Here is a 25,727-nt window from a genome sequence, read left to right on the forward strand (position 1 = left end):
CAGCAAATGCTCTAATGCAGCATAGTTTAGGGGGTTATCATGCTGGTCTTGTAGGCAGAGGTCATAGGTTCAGGCCCCATGGGACTCTGACTTTGTCTTTGGAAGTCTTGAGTTTCAGAGCAAGTGATTAGAGTGTTGAGCTGCCATCTGGGCAGCTCCCGTTTGAATCCCTTCTCTGCCAAGGAAGCTTTGAGGCAGTCATACACTGTTGGCCTAGCTTACCTCACGTGTGTGTGTGGGGGGGAGAGAATGAGGTAAGCTGCTTTGGGGACCCCTCTGTGGAGGAAGAGAGGACTATAAGTTAGATAAATAGGATGGTTGCTGTAAGTGGTGTCTGATTTTTCTTGCAGTTCAAGGAATCTGCTTGGAGGAAGCAGTCTCTCTATTTGAAATTTGATCCTCTGCTCACTGAAAGTCCCAAGAAAATTGGTTCTCCAAAAGTTGCAGCTGTACCTCCAGTTCCAGCTTTATCGGAGTAAGCATAAACAGAAACTTTGTTTTCTATTTAATGGACGACATATACTAATTTTCCGTATTTGAATTTTAATAGACAGTGTACTGAAATACCTCCTCATGAAATAAGAACTCCTAAAATCAACAAGAAGCTATTAGAAATGAACCTTCTAGGAACACCCCTAGGCCTGGTAAGTATTGTCTGGATTTTTCCAGTAGTCTTCTTCCCTCGGCACTTTTGTGATCTCAAGAGTTGACGTTCGCAGACTTCTTGTACGGTTCCTTGCAGTGAATGGCTAGTTTCACTCTCTGCTTGAAAAATGCGTGGCAGTAAGATGTGACTTGCTGCTTTGTTAGCTGTTTCCTTGGAAGACCATCTCTGACACGGGGTGTTCCCGCCATCATCTGTTGGCGATAGGGCTGGACATTCCCAGCTGTTAGCGGGTGCAGCTTGTGTACTGGTCGGCCCATCAAGTCCAACACTCTGTGTCACACAGTGGCAAAAAATTTTATATACACACATACACTGTGGCTAATAGCCACTAATGGACCTGTGCTCCATATTTTTATCTAAACCCTTCTTGAAGGTGGCTATACTTGTGGCCGCCACCACCTCCTGTGGCAGTGAATTCCACATGTTAATCACCCTTTGGGTGAAGAAGGACTTCCTTTTATCCGTTTTAACCTGTCTCTCAGTTGGAACTTCCGCCCTAGAAGTTTGCCAATTTGAGACTCCCAAATTGGATTTGTTTGCCTCCCCTCCCCCCAAGTCAGATTTCCACAGGTGTAGGAGTGTGAAGTCCAAACTGATGTTAAGACTTCCACACCAGTGATAATGCAAAAATATCAGGAAATCTGGGTGAGGAGAACGGAGATGAGTGACTCCCTGTTATCTAAGGAAGTTGTATTTATAGAGCTATCAATCAAATCTCCATGGATTATCTTGGTGACAGCTTCAAGGTCCAGTATCCCACCCTGTCTCCTGTTGGAAACGAAGAAGGTATTCAGAGTTTCTCTGTTACTCAGGTCATGTTGGCATCTAGAAGATGTGTCTGTTTCTGGAAATACATTGCCTGCTTTTTTTTGCTGTCAAGTCACAGCTCACTTAATGGCAACCGGGAGACTTCCAGAGGTGGCTTGCCTTTCCTGGCTCTGCGTCGTGACCCTGGTATTCCTTGGTCTCCCATTTAACTACTGATCACTGCTGCCTCTCCTTACCTTCCAAGATCTGAGAAGGATTAGATTAGCCTGGGCCATCCAAGTCAGGGCTACAATGCCTTTTGCATGGTGTAAAAGAAACATTGGAGGCCATGAAAACGTCTTCACTGCAAATCTTCTGTGTCTTCCAAGACAGTCTAGCACAAAGCCTTTGGTGTCACTGTGTCTGCCGTGGGCCAGCAAGAAGATGCACTCTCTTTGTAACTGTATTGACCTTTGGTCGTGTGTGTGCGCACGCACTGTACAGAAAAATGGGAGTTTTTGTAAAATTAAATTATATGAAATACTATGCCTAAGCTTGCAAGTTTTTGCCTTTTTTCTGAGACCCCTTGTATGTAACTCTTTTAAAGGCACCTTCCTCCCTGTTCTGAGGGAATGTGTGTTATGCTGCCGGTTATATACTATTTTTAGTGATTTTCACTCCCATCAAAGGCTCTTGTCTTAAAATTCTCAGTTGGATCCAAACAGGAAGGCTTAGTTCTATCGGGTAAAGTGACAGAACGGTCAGCGTGTGAGGGTGGCTCTGAGGTCAAAGGGGATCCCCTGTTCTCAATAAAACAGCTGTTCTCAAGCATGGGATTTGTTTAGAAGCTCACTGGTTTCAGTATGGTTCACAAGTCTAATGGTTTCCGATAGCTGCAGTTCTTCTTTAAAGTTCCTTAGGTAGACCCAGCCACTGATGCTTATTTCTCTCCTTTCCCATTTGGGCAAATGGCTCCCCCCCCCCCCCCCCCCCAAAGAAGTCAGACTTTTCTCCCTCTCCCCTGAATCTCTTCCTCCCTTGATTCAAGACAGCTTGCTCTATGCAAGAGAAACGGACTGACTGGCCTCGTGCTGATGCAGCCAGTGGCTCTTCCATCCCAAGTGTCTGTCCTGCCTACCCATCCCCTGCCAGCTGGTTCTGGTCCTTTGCTGGCTGTGCCGGTGTGCCTGCTGTCTGCCTCACAGGCAGCCCAAGGCAGTCCCTCCTGGACGATTTATGTCTGGAGAAAAGAGGCCTTTCTTGTATCTTCTGTACATAAATTGAGCCTTTCATCGTGACAGGTTAGCACCAGGATGGTTTCTTAAAGTTGTTTTTGTACTGTTAGTGACTCTAGCCATCTCCAAAGTATGAGGTGTACCCCCACCCCAGGGTCAAATGTTCAAGACGCTTTTCCTAGCCCAACCACAGGAAGCAACGTTCTCCTGTTGCCCTTCCTCGTGGTAAACCCAGTCGACAATTCTCTTGGTCTGTGATCAGGCAGTGGGTTTGTGTTTGTTAAAGCATAGTGTCTGGTGAGGTCCTTGTGGCCCCAAGGTGGCAGTAATTCCGAAGCCATTGCTTTTCCTTTACTTGTTCAACTACTCAGTGTAGAGTCTAGTATTCTGAGCATCTGCTGTTGCAGATGAGGTTTGAAATGTTTACTGTGAACATCTTACATTTTTTCACTGCAGGCTGAAGCGTCTCTAGACATCCCAATCTCCAATGATCTTTCCCAGTTCTCTTGTGCTCCTGTGCCTACTGAAGCTATTATAGATGTGTTGAAATATAGCCAGAAAGACATGGATGCCGCTGTGGAAAAGATGGATGCAGCTGTTCAAAAGCTTACTTCGGAGGTAAATTTCTTTGGAATCTTTTGATGGGCTATAAGTAGGTGGTAGTTTGTTTGCTGCATCTGAACAGATGGATTGAAGGTAGGTGGCCCCGTGCCACAGAGTGGGAAAGCTACAGTCCGAGCCCTCTGCTCACGACCTGAGTTCAATCCCAGCGGAAGCTGGGTTCAGGTAGCCGGCTCCAGGTTGACTCAGCCTTCCGTCCTTCCGAGGTCGGTCAAATGAGTCCTCAGCTTGCTGGGGGGAAAGTGTCGGTGACTGGGGAAGGCAATGGCAAACCACCCCATAAAAAGTCTGCCGTGAAAACATCGTGATGCGACGTCACCCCAGAGTTGGAAACGACTGGTGCTTGCACAGGGGACTACCTTGACCTTTTAAAGATAGGTTGGCTGGTGAGTGGCGAGAAGAAAAGGAATCAGGAAAAGGGGACAGGCTATGGGGCCTTTCAGAAGAGAGGCTGAAGAAATAATGGGAGAGGAAAAGGAGATGCCCCACTGCAAGTCCATGCAGAGCCCCTGCTTGTCAAATACTATAGCTGTCGTACTGGGCAGACTGCAGTGTAGTCTTGTCTCTCACCAGCTGTATTCCTTTGTTTCTGTCCTAGATGCGAAGGTGTGCCAGTCTATGCTAAGTGCCTAAAGAATCTTGTATTTTCAGGTGCAAGAAAAACAGAGTGAAGTTTTGGAGTGGAAGGCAAAGTATGACAAAATGTCCATTGAAACGCAAGAAATGAGGTACGTACGATTAGGTAAATCCAAGCTATATAGCCGTTTTCTCAGAAGGACTAAATATTGCCTAAACACTTCAGTTTGAGACATTATGCTGAGAGTAGACAGTGTTCTTGGAATGCGTCATGGGAAAGAGAGAGGAGTTTGTTTCCCTTGTGGTTTATTATTCACTTCATTCATGCTGTCCCTTGCTCCCCAAAATAACTTGCTTCATTCTTCATTTCATCTTCTGACAACAACCTTGTAAGGTAGTGTGAGGGATTAAGGCCTGGGTCTCCTAGATCCTAGACCAACACTCAGCTACTCTGCATTAACTTTTATGATCTCACTGTATCAGAGAATGTATATGTTGCGTTCAGATCCTAGCCAGACAAGAAGATATTGTCTTGATTCTAATCCACTTCTGTACTTGAATGATAAAGAGGTGTGTCTAAATAGCCTGGGTTGAGCAGGGTTACTCTTTTGAGTGTGTGAAATATTGTAAACTTCCTAGCAACTTATGAAGCTTAATTTGTTTTCCTCTTTAGAAAAATACTTGTGGGATTTGAAGGCACCATAACGCAAATACTGGGTAAGTGCAAATTTATAAACATAACTTTTGAGATCTTAATACTTTGTCTTCTGGGGCCGAGGCAATTGACATTGTGTTTTGCTTCCAAGATTTGAATGTATGAATCGGGTTTAAATGCATGAACCAGCCCTATCCAAACATTCAGGATGCTGATCTGATCTGACATAGCTGCTCTTATGTTTGAATATTTAAACGCACCATTTTGAGCCTGCTGGCACCGCTGAAATTCTGGCGCAGGGTGGTGGGTGCAGCCGCAAAGCCTGTCGCAGAACGGCTGCCGCAGCTTAACCCTTAGTCATCCAGTAAAGATCCTTGTGCTGTGGTGGCAGCGGCTGCCAAGGCAACGTTTCTAAAAATCTGCACAGCCAATCAGAAACTTTGCTGGGCAAAAGTCCCATTTGGCCCCACCTACTTTCTAAAGACACTTGGTAGGTGCCAGAAAAGGTGTCAGTGGGCAGTCGTGTCACACCACATTGGGGACCCCTGGTTTACACCAAAGGGCTGTATGTAGCTGAGGTCTGATTGAATGGTCTTTCCAAGGCTTTCCAGGTAATGCCCTTCAGCTAGAAGTGCCATGTACTGTCTGAACTTGGAACTGTCCTTGTATATGCTGGATTTGTGTATTAGCACAGAGCTGCCACCACTGATGGTGTTGAGACCTCTTAATGTTCTCATTCTTAGAGAAATGCTCAGAGGAGTAAAAGTGTGGACAGTAGAAGCTTGCATGTATTAGCAATGAAGGAAGGTTTGGCAAACTGTTGGGCTACTTAGATGTTGTGAAACCAGATCCCTACAGGCCATGTTTATCGGCTGCTACTGGTTTTGTGGAACCCGTTCGTTAACATGGTAGAGACCAGGTTTCACTGGTACAAGGAGCAGGTCTTTAGAAATGGAACAGCTTACACAGAAACTGTGTCTTGTGAGCACCAGTCTCTTCTGGAGTACAAAGAAGAAGCAGTTGTATCAGTTGCTCCGCCAATTTGTTTTCTCTAGAGGATTCTGAAAACCAAAAGGAGCATGCCAAAAAAGAACTGCAGAAAGTACTAGGTGAAAAACAGCAATTACTCTCTGAGCTGAATTCCATGGAAAAATCGTTTGCTGACCTCTTCAAACGATCTGAGAAACGGAAAGAGGCCATAGAAGGATTTCAAAAGGTGAGTCCCTCTCAGCTCTTGCCTTCAGCCACTTGAGAGTGGCTTCTGACCCCTAAACAAATACCTCATTCTTCCTTGTAGCTTATGTTTCTTCCAGAGCACTGTGTGGTGTCAGCTTTCTTCAGACCCCTTCCATCCTTCCGTATAGCCCCCGTTTCTTCTCTGAAGCTTATAACTTGAGCCTTGGCTTTGATCCCCAACCAATGGAGAGCTTGGCTGTCCCTTGGTCTCCTCTCTCGACATTTTTATTGTAAACTAAGAGTAAGGCCCATGGTGGGAGAAATACAACAGACTCAAGAAAGAGGCTGGGGTTGATGAATCTCCCTCTCAGGAAAGGTGGACTTTTTTTCCTCTGTGGAACAAAGTTTGAGACCAGCGGCATGTTTGAGACCCAGAAAATGTTCTTCAAGGTATGAGGTTTTGTGGGCAAGCACAGTTCTTCAGATACAAAGGTGCCAGTGGACTGTAAGCATGCGAAGAGGCACACAGAAGCTCATACCTTCAATAAATTGTTAGTGGCCTCTAAGGTGCCAGTGGAGATTTTGTTGTATTGCTGACCAACACCGCCACTCACCTGCCTCTACTCTGGTGAGACCCTACCTGGGTCTGAAGATAGGAATGGAAATGAGGTATGTTTGGAGTGTGTATAGAGGCATGTATGTGAAACGCCAGTGAAGAGATGCAGTTCTTAAATGGACCCAGTCATCACAAAGGGATTGACTGTTAAGCATGAAGGGACTCAGAGTTGTTTGTTTTTTTAGGAAGACACTGTTCTGGTGTGTTGTGATGGCAGGCTGCTGGTTCAGGGTGGGAGGTCAGGGGGATGATGTTGCTGGGCACCCAGGACTTCAGGGCTCCCCCCTCCTTCAGAAAACCTCTTGTGCTTTCCACCTGTCTCCCGCCCTCTCCCAGTCAAGAAAGGCTCCCTTCCCAGCTGCTCACCCACCTTAGTATCCAGCCTGGCAGCCAGGAGGGAAGCAGAAGGAGGGTGTTTCCTTGACCAGCATAGAACTGACAGAGGAAGCATCCTGAGAGCAGATGGCCACGTGACAGTTAGTCCCCGGGGGGGGGGGGCAGTGGATGGAGAAATTGGACGGGCATTCAGCTGGAGGGAGAGGAGAGTGGTGGTCTGTTGGCCTTGGTAGCCGTCGGCTGTATCTCCTAAAGCTGTGGATGGGAGGCAGGGAGTGCAGGAGACTATGCAGAGCAAGGCAGGGGCTGGTGATGTTTGCTGGCTGAGGCAGTGTAGAAGCAGTAGAGGCAGAGGGCTGCAAGAGGCGGTCTCCTACAGTGATCGAGACGCAGGAGAAGTGTCCTGCTCTGGAGAGACAGGTGTTTGGGCAGGGGGTGGGGAAGAGGAGGGGGCCCAACCAATGGCACACAAGTTCTGTTGACTGGTGGTTCACAGGCCAGGGGCTGATGTGGTATGCATTGGGAGAGCTGAGAAGTGCCAGCGCACAAAGGTTGGGTGTCAGAGTTTTTTCTCTTGAACCTATTGCCAGATAAATTGGATAAAGCAGAGAAACACTTGATAGGCCATGTCAATACTGCGGTGAGGTTATTGTTAGCTCAGTTTTGGAAAAAAACAGATATGCCAACAATGGGTGAGTTAATTGTCAAGGTATTGGATACAGCTGAGATGGATACGCTTTCAAATCTGTTCAGATCAAAACCAAGGAAGTATGTCGAAAAAAACTGGAGTTTATTCTATGAATGGATGACGAAGGGGAAATGCTGACGAAAACTAGAAAGATAGATGGATCTGTCAGAAAAAACGAATAGATAATTTGTCATGCTAACTAGGTGATATTGATTGATTTTTGATATTTCTAATCTTTTACTTTAAAATTACAAGGTTGTATATAAGAGGGTGGATAGTGAGATATTACTGTTCCCTTTACCCTTATGTGTGTTGATGTCCTTGTTATGGTCTGTACATACTGTACGTAATGTTTGTCACTTATTAGTTGTTTGTTCTTTCAATCAATAATTAATAAAATTATAAAACTGAAAAAAAAAGACTGGGGGATCGCGATGGTACAGAGACTAAGTAAAAAAGTAAAACCAAAAGATTTATTGAAAGTCCAAAGTCAGAAATGGTTTTTTGGAAAGAAAATACTTACAGGCATCCTTAAGCACAGCACTAGATCTGCAAATGGATTTCTAAAGAAAACTGTCCCTGTTTTATGCACACTTTAACTGATGTTAAATCAGGACAGGCACTAATAACCTTAAAGAGTGACAAGGTCGACATTGCATTACCTGGGAAGACCGCATGCACAGAACAGATGGTTGCCTGCTTCCATCCTCAAGGCAAAGAGGTCGGTCCAGCTCAGCATCTAAAGGAAAAGAGAGCAACTTTCCCTTGCAAGGAAACCCCCTATCCCCACCCACTTTACACCACTCATCCACCCCCTTGATTTGACCTGTACAGGTTGCCCTCCTGGAAGGCATTATGGGAAATCACCTGGAGACTTCCTAGCACCAAAGTCCTTAGTTGGTTTTCCTACCAGGGCCATTAGTATATATATGATAGATGTAATCTAGCAGGCCATTGTACTGGTTCCCTGCCACTTCCAGAGAGAAAAATCTCCCACACATAAAACTCAGAATGTGGGTGGGTTTCTCCCCAGGGTCCACGGGTCAGATCCGTTCTTGCCCACTTCAACTTCATTGACATTCCTTGTTTCTGGAGGATGCTTCCCCTTCGTTTTTCTTTGCTGGATGTGTCGCCGTTCTTTGACCTTTGCAAGACTGCGGTAGTTTCCGCTGACCTATCTGGCCCCATTGTGGCTGGCTCCTTGCTAACCCCTCAACATGGCTTCCAAAACCCTTTTCAAGACAGGAACTCAGTGCACTACTAAAGTAGATGGAGCACAGTGATGAGCACTTGTGCTTACTGGGCTTTAGTGTAAGTTGTCGTGAACCAAGAGGAAAGCCTGGACCTAACGTATCAGTAGAAAAAAAATGCAATTATCTTCTTCGTGGTCCCTGTGCAGTCCAACACATGGGTTCGGGCCCTTGCTTGAAACCGACCTCGGAGAACTCCAATAGCAGCATAGCGTGTTTTGGCAGGCTCCTACACTCTGGGGAGCGGGTGCACAGTGCACATGCCTAGAGCGGGGGAGAGCCTCTGTCTCCTGCTCAGTTTCTTTTTCGCCACCAGCCTTGCCAGACCTCGTTGTTTTCGCTCCTTACCTCAGCATATTTTTCCTCATCACGTCCTTCTTCCTCCCATCAGTGTTATCAGTGCTCCATTAATGATCCTGCAACGGATTCCAGGTGAGCCTGTCTGTTACTCTATAAGACACCGTACAGTTGAGCTGCTAAGCTGTGCTTGTTTCTAGGTTGGCTTTCCATTTGCCAGCACCCGCCATCCAAGTACTTCACCTCGCTAAACACCCATGTGTGGGACTGCACGGGGACCACGAAGAAGATAAACAGATTGCTTACCTGTAACTGATGATCTTCGAGTGGTCACCTGTGCAGTCACACACGACCCGCCCAGCCTTCCCCACCACTGGCATTTCCTGCTTCTTTCCTGTCGGGACCTGCTGGCGGCGGCTGGAAGAAACTGAGCAGGAGAGGGAGCTCCTCCCCCGCTCTAGGCATGCGCACTGCGTGCCCGTTCCCCAGAGTGGAGGAGCCCGCCAAAACACGCTACGCTGCTATTGGAGTTCTCCGAGGACGGCTTCGAGCAAGGGCCCGAACCCATGTGTGTGACTGCACAGGTGACCACTCAAAGATCATCAGTTACAGGTAAGCAACCTGGTTTTTGTGGGGAGTGCAGGTGGCTACATGTGGAAAGGAAAGGACTGTTCCATGAAATCCTTTCTGTTGGCTGTTGGCTAGAATGTTGACAATTTTGCTTTTGAGTAGTTTCTGAAACAGTCCTGGGACAGCATTTTAGCCCTAAAGGCTTGAGTTAGAAACGATACCCCCTAGGTCATCTAGTCCAATGCAGGAAACTCACAAATACCTCCCCTTAAAATCACAGGATCTTCATTGCTGTCAGATGCCCATCTAGCCTCTGTTTCAAAACCTCCAAGGAAGGAGAGCCCCCCCACCTCCCGAGGAAGCCTGTTCCACTGCGGAATCACTCTAACGATCAGGAAGTTCTTTCTAATGTTGAGCCAGAAACTCTTTTGATTTAATTTCAATCCGTTGGTTCTGGTCCTACCTTCTGGGGCCACAGAAAACAATAGGCTGTTGCCTATCCTGTGTCGTCTCTTCCTCTGGAAATAGGTTTTCTCTTGGCTCTCTGCTATTTTCCCGTCTGCTTTTGTTTTTGAGCGCTGAAATTGGTAACAGTTTTAGTTAGACATCCTAAGTGCCTGATGGTTGAGGAATGCCATTGTATGTAATTCTGTATATCAATATCTAATAATAGAATGAAGAGGCTCTGAAGAAGTGTGTTGAAGACTATGCTGCCCGAGCTAAGAAGGAAGAGCAAAGGTACCAGGCCCTGAAAGCACATGCAGAAGAAAAGCTATGCCAGTACGTAAGAGATTGTGGGGGATCTGGCTGTGTCGTGGGTTGTGGTCTTCGTCTATCTGGCATGACTGATGGGCCTCAATAACTCTCAATTTAGAGCTAATAAAGAGATCGCTGAAGTAAGCAGCAAAGCGAAAGCAGAAGTGATGGCACTGCAGGCTGCATTGCGCAAGGAACAAGTGAGAGTCCAGTCACTGGAGAGGCTTATGGAGCAGAAGGTCAGTCTGAAGTCCCGGTGATGGTCCTAGACCACTCTTAGATAGAAGTGTTCCAGACTTGCAAGGGAATAAGTGTCATATGAAATAATCTAGCTCCATGGATGTGTCGGAAGAGGACTTCTCTCTTCCGCTTGGAGAACAGATAAAGACTAAGGAGATAAAGCTGACAGATGAACCCTCGTAAGCGTTTACTGCCTTCCCCTCATTCTTGTAGTCCACAGGACCTTCTGGAATCCCTTATGGATACAGCTGCCAACCTCCCAGGTGGGGCCTGGAGATCTCCCAGAATTATATCTTCAGACTAGAGAGGTCTGTTCACTTGCAGACAAATAGGTGCTTTGAATGGTGGACTCTATATCTGAGTTCTCCTCAAACCCCACACTCTAGGCCCCGCTCCCAAAATCTCCAGGAATTTCTCAGCTGTGAGTTGGCAACATGACTGATGTTTTTGGCGGTTAAAAATAAGGCTCTTTATCTATAGCAACCCCCCCCCCTTGTCGATCTGTAGGTAACTGTTTTAGGATCGGGTGGCCGATTCTTGGTGTAATTTGTATACAACTCTTTTTAACAGGTGAAGGAAAATGACGAACTCACAAAAATCTGTGACGACTTGATTTCGAGGATGGAGAAAAAGTAAATCTGTTCTAATATGCATTGTAAATAGTTCTTTTTGTTTAATTAAAATGAAAGTGTTTTTAAAAAATGTTTTTAATTGTATTTAATTGGTTTTAAATTGTAATTATAGATGTTTGAACCGATTGTTAGCCGCCCTGAGTCTGCTTGCAGAGAGGGCGGGATAAAAGTCACTCTAAAGTAATAAATGTGAACTGAAAATCTTGAAAACATTTGCTTTTGTAAATAAAACTTAACTTCAGCATTTGTAGCTGTTCTGCATCTATCGCTTCTTGGCCTTTTGGCGAAGATCAAGAGCAGCTGCTGTTCTTCATGGAAGAAATTGCAGCAAGTTTCCCTATGAAAGGAGACAGACTCCTTCGGAGACCATTACCACCATTTGGTTTGGCAAAAAGTAGAGACTGGGGAAATGGTGATTTGTTTGAGTTCCCATACTGGTTTGTTGTTCTGTTGGTTTGAGAGGTGTAGAACCAGCCCCCATATAAGTTAGAGGTGTCAAACTCACTGGAAGTCTTCAAGCTCTTCTCCACTTGCCCTCAAAATTTGGCAAAGATTAGATCTGGAATGTACAAGTTATAGCACCCCCCTTCCCCCAAACCTCCAACGTTGCCTAGGAATTGATTGAATCGGTGCCAGGCAATCTTGCAAATAAACCATGAAAATTGAACGATAAGACTTCAAAAGAAATGCATTTCATTTTTGGACCGGTGATGATGCAATTCCATAAATTGGTTCTCAAGAAAGCATGAATCAGCCCAATTTGTACCCTTGAGTTGCCATTTGCTTATTGATTTGTGCCCATCCCTTGCTAACAAACACAACATGCCTGACTTGTGTGGCTTTCTTGAGTCAGTCCATCATGACAGCTGCCTTGACTGGAAGAAAAGAGGTTCAGCTTGCATAAACAGATTTGTTGTAGTTATAAGGCTCAGTGGTCTTTGCTCAGGACTCCTGGAGTCCTACAGTCTGCTGCAAGTTCTACAGTCTAATTGTCCAGTTATTCAGTAGGACTAATAATGCTGTTCCTCCAAGGCGGAACTCAAGGTGGGCTACCACAGGCCAGCCACGCTCCGTCTAGCCTAGATGTTGAAGCCACTTTGCATCCCAATAGGCAATCAAGCTGGGTCTAAAAAAAGATACCTTTCACCCTGCTGGTCAAGTTAAGAGCCAGTTCTAAATCCTAAATGCTTCACTAGGATTTAATATAACTCACTAAGGGTGGGGAGAAACCTCCCCCCCCCCTTTTTAACTTCAAACACCTCTGAATTAAAGTTCAACCTTGTCCGTAGGCATTCTTATGTCCTGGAGAGCCAGTCTGGTGTAGTGGTGAAGTGTGCGGACTCTTATCTGGGAGAACCGGGTTTGATTCCCCACTCCTCCACTTGCACCTGCTGGAATGGCCTTGGGTCAGCCATAGCTCTGGCAGAGTTGTCTTTGAAAGGACAGCTGCTGTGAGAGCCCTCTCCAGCCCCACCCACCTCACAGGGTGTGTGTTGTGGGGGAGGAAGGGAAAGGAGATTGTAGGCCGCTCTGAGCCTCTGTCCTTGAAAGGGCAGCTGCTGTGAGAGCCCTCTCAGCCCCACCCACCTCACAGGGTGTCTGTTGTGGGGGAGGAAGGGAAAGGAGATTGTGAGCCGCTCTGAGACTCTTCGGAGTGGAGGGCGGGATATAAATCCAATATCTTCATCCACCTCACAGGGTGTCTGTTGTGGGGGAGGAAGGGCAAGGAGATTGTAGGCTGCTCTGAGACTCTTCAGAGTGGAGGGCGGGATATAAATCCAATATCATCTTCTGTTTTAACCTTTTTCCTCCTGTTTTTACCCCATGTCCTGAACCCCCAAGGTGCACCTTTGATTGGCTCCCTCTTATTCTTGTGGGGAGCTCATGAGTATAATTAGACAGGCTGTCCCAGTAGGTCACTCCTCAAAAGTGAAGTGTGAAAATAGGGATTCCCTTCTGGAATCTGCAAGGTAGAAAAGTCTAAAGTGGTTGCTTGTAGGTGAAAGATCATTGGACAAGAGGTCTTTCTATACATACACATTGGTAAAAAAAAATCCCAGGACCATAGAGAACTACTGTAGCTAACATAATCTTCAGCTCATCTCCCTGCCTGCTATCTTGGCTTGTCACATTTGGCAGGAGATTCCTGCACTGTGAGCCATATATTTTGGGGTTCTCAGTGGCAAGGAGTTTGCCTTTTGGGCTAATAAAAATGGGGTGTTCTTTCAAAATCCTCATCAAAGGAGGTATTGATGAATATTTTTATTTAAGGTCTTAGGGCATGGTTGGCCAAACTTGCTTAACATAAAAGCCACACAAAAACGTCAGATGTTTGAGAGCTATGAAACAGGAAGGAAGGAAAACAAATAGATGGAGGAGGAAGAGGTGGAAAGAAAGCAACTTTAAATGCACTCTCCAAGCCACTTTGTGGTGGCTTCAAGAGCTACACAATGTGTATGAAAGAGCCACATTTTGTTTATTATATTTATATCCCACCCTCCCCTAACAGGCTCAGTTTGACCACCAAAGATCCTCTTGGAGCTTTTCAGAGTTATCCTCGGTTTTCACGATCCTGAATAATTTTGTGTCATCTGCAAACTGCCACCACATGACTCACCCCTAGTTCCAGATGTCTTATGAATAAAGAAAATATCGCCAGCCCCAATACCAATCCTTGTGGGACCCCACGGCTTATTTCCTTCTATTGTGAGAACTATCCATTGTTTCCTGTCATTCTGTGTGATTCTATTACCGTCTGTGATTCCCATTTTTGTGGAAATTATAAGACAACGGCAAAAATCTGTAGGAAAGCTTTGGCTAGATGAGGCTGAACTCTGGAGGCAAAAGCTAGTCTGTCTTCTACATTGGCTGAAGCTGTGGCGAGCCAAAGTGAAATGTGGGGAAAATCAGTGTGTGAGCAGTGACTTCCAGGGAACTCTGCAAAGCAAAGATAGTGAAGGGTTGTGTTTCAGCTGTGCTTTTGCAGCCTTGTTGGCTATGCCGTAGCTAGTGGATGAGTACTGTGAACTTAAAATGAATACAAAGATTTCTTGTCTGCCACCTAGATGTGGCTCATGCATTGCTTCATCCTGCATCTAAAAGAACCTGCAAGTTCCAGAGAAAGCCTTTTAAGGGTTTCCCATCATTTCTGTTTGCACTGAAGCTTAAGTCACACTCCCATTCATCATACTGCACACTGGAACCATGTCCACATGACAATAGTATTGGCGTTTTAATAATCTTACATTTCGCACGGAATGAATTTCACGGAATTCGAAGCAATATAAACAAAGCTAGAAATTCGTCCAGTGTAGCATAACTGAGGAGGCAAAGTGCTTCTGGGAAATCGCTTTGAAAAATAATAGCATGCACATCAACATTCATACATTCCCCATTTTTATATGCAACTATGTATGTCAAGTTAAGGCTCTGATCAGATAACAAAGCGTGAACTGGCGTGAAACAAGATCATCTGCTAATAAGTTTAGTAGAATGGCGTATTCGGTTTTAAAACTACTTTCCAGTATCTCTATGGGCAACTCCAGAAATGGAGTTGAAAGGCTGATATTGTATTATTGCCATGTCATGTCAACAGAAATGTGCAAGAAACAGTTTTGTCTGCTTAGGAACGCAATATACAAACGGTGGTTCCAGCTCTACTGGCCTCGCGCGCCATTGTGTTTTGAGCGACTTCTCTGGACATGAGCTCTTGCTGAAGCGTCTTGAACTGCTGCTGCCGACTTTCTTCTAACTCCTTCCAGTAATCTTCTTGCAGACATTTCTGTCGAAGCAAAACACAAGACCGCCAAAAGTTAACTCAAAACCTTCAGTAAAATAGTGCGACTGTCTGAGACATCATAAAAGGGCCACTGCAGCTGTGAAAATGAAAAAAAAAATGGTGGAATAGCCTCACTAGGAGCAAAATAACTTACTGATTTTATATTGGGGTTCACTGAGCACCTCCGTTGCCCCAAGGAATCAGGAATGATTTTCTTTTCCTCCCATAGTAGTAGAAGGCTGCAGATTTATACCCCGCCCTTCTCTCTGAATCAGTCGCAGAGCAGCTTACAATCTCCTTTATCTTCTTCCCCCACAACAGACACCCTGTGAGGTAGGTGGGGCTGGGAGAGCTCTCACAGCAGCTGCCCTTTCAAGGACAACTACAAGAGCTCTGGCTGACCCAAGGCCATTCCAGCAGCTGCAAGTGGAGGAGTGAGGAACCAAACCCGGTTCTCCCAGATAAGAGTCTGCACACTTAACCACTACACCAAACTGGCTCTCTGTTATGGATGGATTTATACCATTTGAAGACAAGTCTATGTTAGTCTATGTTAGCCATAAAATCCCAAGCTACATTCCCCAGAAGGCAGATGGCAGTTTTGCACTGGTATGACGGAAGGGAGGAGGAAACAGGCTCTCCACCAAGACACCACCACTGATCCTCCTTTCACTGCCTTTAATCCTCTTGGAGGGGTGTGTGTGTGGAGGTAATTGCTTGTTTAGCACTAGACATAGTTGGTGCTCTGATCTGGCAGATGGGTGAGGCTTTTCACCTGAAGTTTAGAACCGACTGGACAAAAGTCTCCTTGGAAGGAATTTTGAATCGGTGCCCCCAATTTCCGAACAGCCTAGAAAGAACTTTCAAACTATAGGGAAACAAATAAAGGAGAAGGGGGTGTGTACTTTTTGTTCGTTTGTTTCAAGGTTTCATCAAGCCTTTGTAAAGGTGTCATGACTGTGGGGGGGGGAGCCTTAAGAAAAACAGGTTACTCACCTGTAATTGATGATCTTCGAGTGGTCATCTGTGCAGTCACACACATGGGTTTTCCCGTCAGGACGAACCCTACCTCGGAGATTTTAAAAGCTAGCCTAGGCGTTATTTTTGGCGCGCACTCCCTTTCGCTCTGGGGAGCAGGCATCCACTGCGCATGCCTGGAGCGAGAGGGAGGCGCCCCACCCACTCAGTTTCTTTCCCCGCCGCTGACATAGTAGATGAGCGGTAGTATAGGACCAGTAGCCAGCAGCGGGGACGGCTGGGCGGGCGTGTGTGACTGCACAGATGACCACTCGAAGATCATCAATTACAGGTGAGTAACCTGTTTATCTTCTTCGTGGTCTCTGTGCAGTCCCACACATGGGTGACTGATAAGCTGACCTGCAAGGTGGTGGGTGCTGGCACTAGAGTTGGAGAAAAGAATAACACAAAGGTTAGTGCAACACAGTCAGCACATAACAGGCTACAAGGCAAGCAATTACTCACCAAGCCGAGACCGCCTCCTTAGTCAAAGATGGAGCGGAGCACTGCCTGTCCGAAGGATGCATCTCGCCTAGCACGAACGTCCAAAGCGTAGTGCGTGGCGAAGGTCGAAGGGGAAGACCAGGCGGCAGCGGCGCAAATGTCCTCCATGGATACACCCCTGGCAAGGGCAGATGACGTTGACAAAGCTCTTGTGGAATGAGCTCGTATGGCAGATGGGACTGGTTGCTTTGCGAGTTTGTAGCACAGCTCTATAGCAGCAACCAACCATTTTGACAGTCTCTGTGTAGATATCTTTTTGCCCTTATTAAGGCGGCCGTAGGCCACAAAAAGTCTGGAGTCCGTACGGAACGATGCTGTTCTATCTATATAGTAAGCGAGTGCTCTTCTAACATCTAGACAGTGTAGAGCTTCTTGCCCCTTGTCCGTAGGACGTTGGAAAAAGGCAGGTAAGGTTGTGATTCTGTGTAAATGAAATGCGGAAACTACCTTGGGTAAGAAGGCAGGGTCTGGCCGCAACACCACCCTATCGTGGTGAAAAATGGTGTAAGGTGAGTCTGCTCTGAACGCACAAATATCACTTGCTCTCTTAGCAGAGGTGAGTGCGACTAATAGTGCCGTTTTCCATGAGAGAAGGTGAAGCGGTATCGTAGCCATAGGTTCGAAAGGCGGTTTTACTAGTTGGCTTAGCACTAGCGATAAACTCCAGCTAGGATACATTTGCCGCAATGGTGGGTGCAAATGTAAGATTCCTTTTAAGAAGGATTTCGCAGCAGGGTGTGAAAAGACAGTCCGACCCTGTACATGCGGGTGAAAAGCTGAGATTGCTGCAAGGTGCACCTTTAAAGAGGAGTACGTAAGGCCCTTTTCTGACAAATGCAGTGTATATGCCAAGATTTGAGGTATGGAAGCCGATAAAGGTCTGAAGTTATGCTTGGTAGCATAGATGGAAAATCTTTTCCATTTCATGGAGTATGACTTTCTCGTTGATGGTTTCCTCGCATTTAAGAGAACATGTCTTACTCCTTCAGGAAAGTCTGAGAACATATCCTCCAAGCCGTTAAGCGAAGCCTGTTCGGGTCGTGATGGAGAACCCTGCCGTTCTGCTGAGACAGGAGGTTCTGTGCTGGAGGAAAGTGATGGTAAGTATTTTTCGACAGAAAGAGGAGGGTTGTGAACCATGGTTGGCGTGGCCACCATGGCGTCACTAAAATGCAATCTGTGTTGTCTAGTTGAATTTTCTGTATGCATCGTGTTATCAGTGGGAAGGGTGGGAAGAGGAAGTGTAGTGGACCGGTCCATGTCTGTATGAAGGCATCCCCTGCAGACTGTTGTGAGGGCGGACCTCTCATAAAAAAGATAGCACACTGTGCATTGTCTGGTGCAGCAAACGCATCTATTGAGGGGGTTCCGAATTTCCGGAATACTGGCAGAAGATATGACCTGTGGAGGGACCACTCGTGGTCGTTGATGAGATGTCTGCTCAGCCTGTCCGCTTGAGCATTCTGGACGCCAGGAAGATGTACCGCAGTGAGATGGATCTGGTGAGCAATACTCCAGTGCCAAAGGTGCATTGCTCTTTTGCAAAGACGGGTGGAAGCAGTCCCTCCTTGCCTGTTTATATAAAAAACTGTTGCCACATTGTCTGAGGCAATTTGTACATGCCGGCCTTGAAGAGATGGGAGAAACGATTTTAAAGCTCTGTGAACAGCTAGAAGCTCTAAACAATTGATGTGGAGCGACTGTTCGTACGGTGTCCATTGCCCCTGGACAGTGAGTATGTCGAGATGGGCTCCCCAGCCCCACCTCGAGGCATCTGTTGTAACTACTGCTGATGGGCTTGGCCTTAAAAATGGCATTCCTGCAAGCAGGTGAGCTCGTACTGTCCACCATTCGAGTGAGGGGAGGATGTGGTTTGGAACAGTGAGGATGGTTCTTTGAGACTGGCGTTGGGGCCGAAACGCACGGACGAACCAGATTTGCAGGGTTCGCATGCGTAGTCTCGCGTGTGTTAAAACTGCAGTCGTCGCTGCCATAAGTCCTAACATGCGCTGAATGTTGAAGGCCGTTTGTTTGGGTTGTTGTATTATTTGTGTGGCCAGTGTCTGAATGGAAGATATCCTGTCTACAGGAAGGTATGCCTTGTGGTCCGTGGTGCACAAGCGAGCCCCTATAAAATGGATGTCTTGAGTTGGGGTCAGGTGTGACTTTTGATGATTGACCTGGAGGCCCAGTTCTGCTAAGAGCGCAAGTGTCATAGAAATGTCCTTCATCAACTGTGCCTTTGAAGCTCCCACGAGGAGCCAATCGTCTATGTATGGGTAGGTTGCAATTCCGCGTTGTCTGAGGTATGCCGCAATTACCGCCATACATTTCGTGAATGTCCGTGGTGCTGTGGAGAGTCCGAAGGGTAGGGCTCGGAACTGGTAGTGGTTGCTGCCCACGGCGAAACGCAGGAACTTTCTGTGGCATTGGTGTATTGTCAGGTGGAAGTATGCGTCCTGTAAATCTACCAGTGCCATCCAAGAGTTTCGGGGGATTAAGGGCAGAATCGATTGTAAGGTGATCATTCTGAATTTTCTGTGACGGATGAATTTGTTTAGGGCTCTTAGATCCAGAATCGGGCGCTGTCCCCCATCCCTTTTGGGAACTAGAAAGTACCGGGAATAAAATCCGGTCCGATGGTACTGGTCTGGGACAGGCTCTATAGCCGCTTTGGCAGTTAAGGTGTCTATTTCTTCCTGAAGGGAAGGGGATGGTGGAGTTGAGACAAAATGATGTTTTGTTGGTGGTGTTTGAAACTCTATCGAGTAGCCTCTCAAAATGATGTTTAAAACCCATTTGTCCGTGGTTATTTGTTGCCAGTTCTCGTGAAATGGAAGAAGTCTTGAAATGTGTTGAATTGGTAAAGGTAGGAAGTCAAAGAGACTGCTTTGATGAAGACGCAGCCTTTTTAGGTGGTTGTGGTCTCTGCTGTCTCTGGTTAAAAGATTGCTTCGGAGGAGGAGCCTTACGTTTCCAGTATTCAGATTGTCGAGGAGATCTGGAACGTTTAAACGGCGTTGGTTTCCATGGTCTGGGCTTATAGCTCTGCTGTTGTTGTTGTTGCGCTACTCCGAGCCTTTTTGCTCGTTTGCGGCTGTCGTCCACGGTGGTCAATATATCGTCTGTCGTTGCATTAAAGAGACCTTGGCCGTCGAAGGGAAGGTCTTCGATTTTAAACTTAAGATCAGGTTGCAACGAAGAGGACCGAAGCCAAGCGTGTCGTCTTAGGGCAATTGAGGCAGCCATCGCCTTTGAAGTGCACCCCACAGAGTGGCGGATAGTATTTATCTGTTGCTTTGAAACCCTGTTGAGCTCCTGTAGCAGCTTGCAGGCTTGTTTCTGGGAAGGTTCAGGTAGGGCAGAGACGAGCGTATTTAGTTGGGAGGAGATATTGTGGGTATACGCGGCGAAGTATGCTAAATAATTGTTGATTTTGGCATTTGCCGTAGAAATTGAATACATTTTCCTTCCCAGGGTGTCTAATTTCCTGCCTTCCTTCTCAGGAGGTACAGGGTGACGAGTCTGTTTCGATTTAGAAGAAGAATGAACTATCAGAGAGTTCGGGGCTGGATGGCTAAATAGAAATTTCGACTCCATTGCTTGGATCCTGTAAAGAGATTCAATTCGTTTTGAAGTCGGGGGAATAGATGCTGGGTTGTCCCAAGCTTCTTTGATGGCCTCTAGGTGTACCGGTAACATCGGCAGAAAAGACCCAGCAGGTAAATCTGAGTGCACCAAGTCGTGTACCACGTCTGTTACCTTGGGTGCATCTGAGGTAAGGGTAACGTTAAGTGCAGAGGCCATGTTGGCAATCAAGTCCAAGTATGTCTTTGCCCCTTCGGAAGGTGACAAATCCGCGGGCTTGGTAAGAAAAATAGCGAGGGAAATAGAATGAAGAGGAAAAGTGAAGAAAAACGGAGGCTAGACGTTTGAGGTAAACGAGGAGCGCAGCGAGGTAAGACTATCCCGGGCGGCGGTTGGAAAGAAACTGAGTGGGTGGGGCGCCTCCCTCTCGCTCCAGGCATGCGCAGTGGATGCCTGCTCCCCAGAGCGAAAGGGAGTGCGCGCCAAAAATAACGCCTAGGCTAGCTTTTAAAATCTCCGAGGTAGGGTTCGTCCTGACGGGAAAACCCATGTGTGGGACTGCACAGAGACCACGAAGAAGATTATAAGAGAAGCCATGTTGAATCAGGCCAATGGCCCATCCAGTCCAACACTCTGTGTCACACAGTGGCCAATATATATATACACATGCGTGCACACACACTGGCTAATAGCCACTGATGGACCTCTGCTCCATATTTTTATCCAATCCCCTCTTGAAGCTGGCTATGCTTGTAGCCACCACCACCTCCTGTGGCAGTGAATTCGACATGTTAATCACCCTTTGGGTGAAGAAGTACTTTTATCCGTTTTAACCTGACTGCTTAGCAATTTCATTGAATGCTTGTATTGTGAGAAAGGGAGAAAAGGACTTCTTTCTCTACTTTCTCCATCCCATGCATAATCTTGTAAACCTCTATCATGTCACCCCGCAGTTGACATTTCTCCAAGCTAAAGAGCCCCAAGCGTGTTAACCTTTCTTTATATGGAAAGTGTTCCAAACCTGTAATCATTCTAGTTGCCCTTTTCTGCACTTTTTCCAATGCTATAATATCCTTTTTGAGGTGCGGTGACCAGAATTGCACACAGTACATCTCAGGGGTAGGGGGGCATGCTTCTACATTGTAAAGCAATCTAACTAGCAACTTCTAGTATTGTTTTGTTCTGCCTGCCTACGGTCTCTCCAAATAGCTGAATTTGTATGTCAAGATACATCTGATGTCTAGTTTGGAAGAGAACTCTTGGAGAAGACTTACAGCTCACCCAACTTCTTGAACCTTAAAAGTGCTTGAAAGGAAAGGAGACAGGAGAATAAAGCAAGAGGAATTTTTAAAAAAAACACTAGAAAAGAGGAAGGAGCGAATAAAACAAACGCCATGGTAGCATCTTGTGCTGAAAATGTTGTTTTAATTTGCAGAGCCCATCAGATCTCCCTAGCCAATCAGTGGCCCTGCTGAGGCAGTAGCCCCTATCTGGCCACATCCGCTTTCTAAAAACATTTTGCAGACACTCCCTAAAAAATCTTGGTTCCACAGTGCCTGCAGACCCCACCCACAAGGGCCATGGAGCCACAGGCCGCTCTTCCCCCCTGCTCTCCCCATTTCTCCCCTGCAAAGTCAGAGCTTCCCATGAAATGAAAATCTGGAAAAAAGTGCAGCTTTTGCTATTCAGTGTCTGATCCTGTGCAGGATTCAAGCAGCTTACGTAGGAACTGTCAGGTTAAAAAAAGCAGTAATAAAGGATCCTAAATATTTCATATCCTGAATCCAGGCTACTGTTTCAAAACACGATGAACTCCGTTAATCACTCAACTCACCTGCCTGTTCTTCTTGGGTTTCTGAATTATCAGATGCAGAAAAAATACTGTTTTCTTATTAGGAAGAAGTTAACCAAATTTATTATAAATATGTTTCCTGCATCATCATTACATTCATTATGAAGTATGGAAAACTTCATTCTCCTTCCTATAAGCCTGATTTCTTTTTAAATAAAACACATCTATATTCAACCTAGATTATGCAACCTAGATATTCAGTGAAAGAAGTGGATTTTAGATGACTACATACCGTATCTCATCTAAGCTCTGTGAGATAAGCGGCCTGCACATACCTCTCATCTCACCCGTCTTTGGCTCCATTATTTCCTACACTAGTTTTCTCCCAGAAATAAAATTAAAACTGGTGAAGAAACGTAATATTGTTTTATTTTTAATGCAAAGCGTTCTTTAGGGAGAAGGGTATGGTGGTAGGCTGCGAATGCCTTTGGCAGGGACAATATTTTGCGTGAAACAGTTCCTCTTGTGTATGTTGGCAAGCTGAATGAAAACGTGGCACTCAGTGAGACTGTTTGCCCTGCTGCCTTTCAGCATTTCCCCCAAGGCCCAGTCACTATCAGGGGGGAGCTGGCCATGGAGAAAAGGCCTGGGGGAGGGCATGTGCTGAGACACTCCCCGTATTAGCTGAAGACAACAGGTAGGGTAACCTTTACATCGGGGTCCCCCAACCTTTTGGAGCCTGAGGGCACCGTTACAATTTAGACACATAGTGGTGAACATGGCCACAAAATGCCCACCAGAGGAGACGAAGCCAACCACAATAAATCAAGGAGTGAGTAATAGCAGTTGCTCTGCTTAACAGGATTCCATTTACAATGAACGTATCTTGAAAAGTATTTTCTTACATCAATATCTTCTGTTCTGTCATGCAGTGTTGTGGTGGCAGCTACTGCCCAGCCAATCAGAACTCCAATGGCCAACTGGATGCCCTGCTAGGAAAAAGCTCCACCCGCCCCCACCCACCTTCTAAAAACACTTGGCACCAAAAGAGGTGGTGGTGGGTGGCCATGACACCCATGGACATCATGGTGGAGACCCCTGGTGGACATGATGCTGAGATGGTCAGGGGCTACTGGAAAAAGTATGGGGAGGGACAGTGGCAGAGCATCTGCTTGGGAAGCAGAAGGTCCCAGGTTCAATCCCTGGCATCTCCGCTAATAAAGGGTCCAGGCAAAATAGGCGTGAAAAACTTCCGCTTGAGACCCTGGAGAGCCGCTGCCAGTCTGAGTAGACAAGACTGACTGATGGACCCAGGAGGGTCTGATTCAGTAGAAGGCAGCTTCATATGTTCAAGTGGAATTTCTGGATTTGGACAGGATGAGAAACCATATCTTAATCCTAACCTCAATTAATAAGCCAGGTACAGACTACAGTTTAGAACTGTCATTTAGCATCCTCCAACAAACCATGATCCATTTGGTCAACTAGCTTTAGTTGATCACGGTAAAGAAGAAGCACAGTTGATCGTGATGTCAGAATTCACCCTGGAGATTCAACCCAACAGAACGCTGAAAAACTGAAGTTAATAGGCTTAAGCAAGATTAAACTGATATTGGATTGTGGTGTAAAACAATGTTTTTAAAAACCCTATCTTTCTTACTCTTGGTAACTTCTTTGACCTTTCGTTGTACTTTGAGAAAACACTCGTGAGGTTCTGGTTCTGCATTTTACGTTCCTTGGATTTTTCGGCAATCTTTTTCTGTAGATCCAAAACGCGTTCATCTTTCAGAACGCCCTCACTCAGCTGAGGCTTGATTTTCTTTTCCTCCTGTCTGAATGTGAGGAAGAAAAAAACCCCATCAGTTCAGAGGGAAATGTAAAATCACTGACGCAGCAATGGTAATAATTTAAGAAGAGCATGTACCAGCCAGATTTTGGCACCTTACCGGTTTTTAGGAAAACTATTTATTTATTAAAATAAAAATCATATTGGGAGTTAATTCTGGTGTTGAATACATGGTAGTGTGTTACTTTATTCTAGTTTTAACTGGAAATACTTTTTAAATATCCTTATAAACCCAAGAATTGTAGACATTATAGACAAACCATTAACACCATATGAAAACTTGTTGAAAAAGAGTCCAAAGCAAGCTAAAACTTTAACATTAACTATCTACAACCTACTTAATGTTAAAAATTGGTCTGAACCTACAGCCCAGCAAAAAGCCTGGGAGAAAGACTGTGGAAGGGTATTTACTTTGGAAGAATGACGGAATATATGGGAGTCCCCGCTATAGAATACTTATTCATTGAATTTAAAACTTCAAAATTATAAGCTGTTCTCAAGGTGGTACCTGACACCTAAAAAGCTATTTCTATCACATCTCAAGCCCACCCCAGATTGCTGGAAAAAGTGTAGGCAAGAAGGGTCATTTTTGCATTGTTGGTGGCTATGCCCGGAAGTGAATAAGTTTTGGAAAGAAATTAAACAAGTAGTAGACAACATTGTAGGGAGCATTATTCCTTTTACTCCGGAATCAATTCTTTTGAACTACTGGCCAAATATAAAACTCTCTTCGTTGAAAAGAGAGCTTGCAACTTTACTATTGATGGCAGCCAAACTTCTGTGTGATGTGTCTCCTGATAAGCAGCAATGGATGTCCAAAGTATGGGAAGTAGCAGCTTTAGATAAATTAGCTATACAAATAAGGGCTATTGACTTACAGCACAAGGACAACAATTTTATAGAGAAACGGTTCCCCTTTTTTGATTATATAAACTCGGAAGAAGAATTTGAAAAACACAGTTCCAAAAAAATATATAAACTTTTCGTTCTATCGAAACTCGTTTTCATAAAGTAATATAATATAAGGAAAGATGGTAGAGCCGAAATATATACGATAACTGTATAACTATACATTGTTAGAAGAACGTAAGAGTACACTCATTGTGAATAATATTAATGATAACAGTGCCTTATGTATGATGTTTGTATTTATTTATTGTTTCATATTTTGTATTGTAAAGTTGGTGGTTGGAGTTGAAAATTAATAAAAAATTTAAGCATTAAACAAAAAAATCCTTGTAAACCACCTTGAACTGTGAGGAAAACGGGGGCATAAATGTCTTGTTAGCCGCCCTGAGCCTGCCTAGGCGGGGAGGGCGGGGTATAAATAAAAGTTTATTATTATTATTATTATGCAACAGGAAGAAGCAGTCCATCACACATTTTCATCTGATCCCTCCAGCATATCTAGGTACAGCTTTACAACCATAGGATGCAATTCCTGTAGGCCACCATGTAAGCCTTCCTCCTCTCCACTTGGTTTTGTGCTGAACACACAATGCAACATGGCAAATAGCGCTTGCTGTGGAAGATCCACATATGCACCTTAGATGTAGACGGAATACCACTGCACCACTTCAGAAGTATGCAGGCAGGCTGCCTGTACTCCTGGAACGTGTGCATGTGGCCCTGGAGAAAAGTAGCGCAGCTGGACTTGTGTGCCGGAGATGCTCATGAGCCTCCCAAGAGAAGGTAACACCCCAGGTGCACAGGGCAAGTCCCATGGAGATCCCCTCCTAAGTCGCTGAGAGAATGAAATGGAAGAGAGGAGACTGGTGTGATATAAGAGCATAAGAGAAGCCATGTTGGATCAGGCCAATGGCCCATCCAGTCCAACACTCTGTGTCACACAGTGGCAAAAAATTTTATACATACACACACACTGTGGCTAATAGCCACTGATGGACCTGTGCTCCATATTTTTATCTAAACCCCTCTTGAAGGTGACCATGCTTGTGGCCGCCACCACCTCCTGTGGCAGTGAATTCCACATGTTAATCACCCTTTGGGTGAAGAAGTACTTCCTTTTATCCGTTTTAACCTGTCTGCTCAGCAATTTCATCGAATGCCCACGAGTTCTTGTATTGTGAGAAAGGGAGAAAAGTACTTCTTTCTCTGCTTTCTCCATCCCTTGCATCAT

The 25,727-nt window shown here is 45.6% G+C and overlaps 2 protein-coding genes across 2 annotated transcripts in view; one reads left to right on the forward strand and one right to left on the reverse strand.

Annotated features, from left to right (window-relative positions):
* The window catches only part of TACC3 (transforming acidic coiled-coil containing protein 3), a 32,063-nt gene extending 20,931 nt beyond the window's left edge, over nucleotides 1-11,132 (forward strand). The window contains exons 9-17 of the mRNA XM_060236290.1: nucleotides 351-475; nucleotides 551-644; nucleotides 3,106-3,267; nucleotides 3,922-3,998; nucleotides 4,520-4,563; nucleotides 5,557-5,717; nucleotides 10,108-10,214; nucleotides 10,309-10,429; nucleotides 11,001-11,132. Coding sequence (XP_060092273.1) covers nucleotides 351-475; nucleotides 551-644; nucleotides 3,106-3,267; nucleotides 3,922-3,998; nucleotides 4,520-4,563; nucleotides 5,557-5,717; nucleotides 10,108-10,214; nucleotides 10,309-10,429; nucleotides 11,001-11,066 — 957 coding nt within the window. The 3' untranslated portion in view covers nucleotides 11,067-11,132. The remainder of the gene's footprint in view (nucleotides 1-350; nucleotides 476-550; nucleotides 645-3,105; nucleotides 3,268-3,921; nucleotides 3,999-4,519; nucleotides 4,564-5,556; nucleotides 5,718-10,107; nucleotides 10,215-10,308; nucleotides 10,430-11,000) is intronic.
* A 3,315-nt stretch (nucleotides 11,133-14,447) lies between these two features.
* CFAP99 (cilia and flagella associated protein 99) overlaps nucleotides 14,448-25,727 on the reverse strand; it is a 64,231-nt gene continuing 52,951 nt past the window's right edge. Inside the window, exons 15-16 of the mRNA XM_060236329.1 lie at nucleotides 23,402-23,573; nucleotides 14,448-14,843 (exon numbers count right to left, since the gene is read on the reverse strand). Coding sequence (XP_060092312.1) covers nucleotides 14,685-14,843; nucleotides 23,402-23,573 — 331 coding nt within the window. The 3' untranslated portion in view covers nucleotides 14,448-14,684. The remainder of the gene's footprint in view (nucleotides 14,844-23,401; nucleotides 23,574-25,727) is intronic.

Source organism: Heteronotia binoei, chromosome 4 (genome assembly GCF_032191835.1).
Source record: "Heteronotia binoei isolate CCM8104 ecotype False Entrance Well chromosome 4, APGP_CSIRO_Hbin_v1, whole genome shotgun sequence".
Taxonomy (NCBI): Eukaryota; Metazoa; Chordata; class Lepidosauria; order Squamata; family Gekkonidae; genus Heteronotia; species Heteronotia binoei.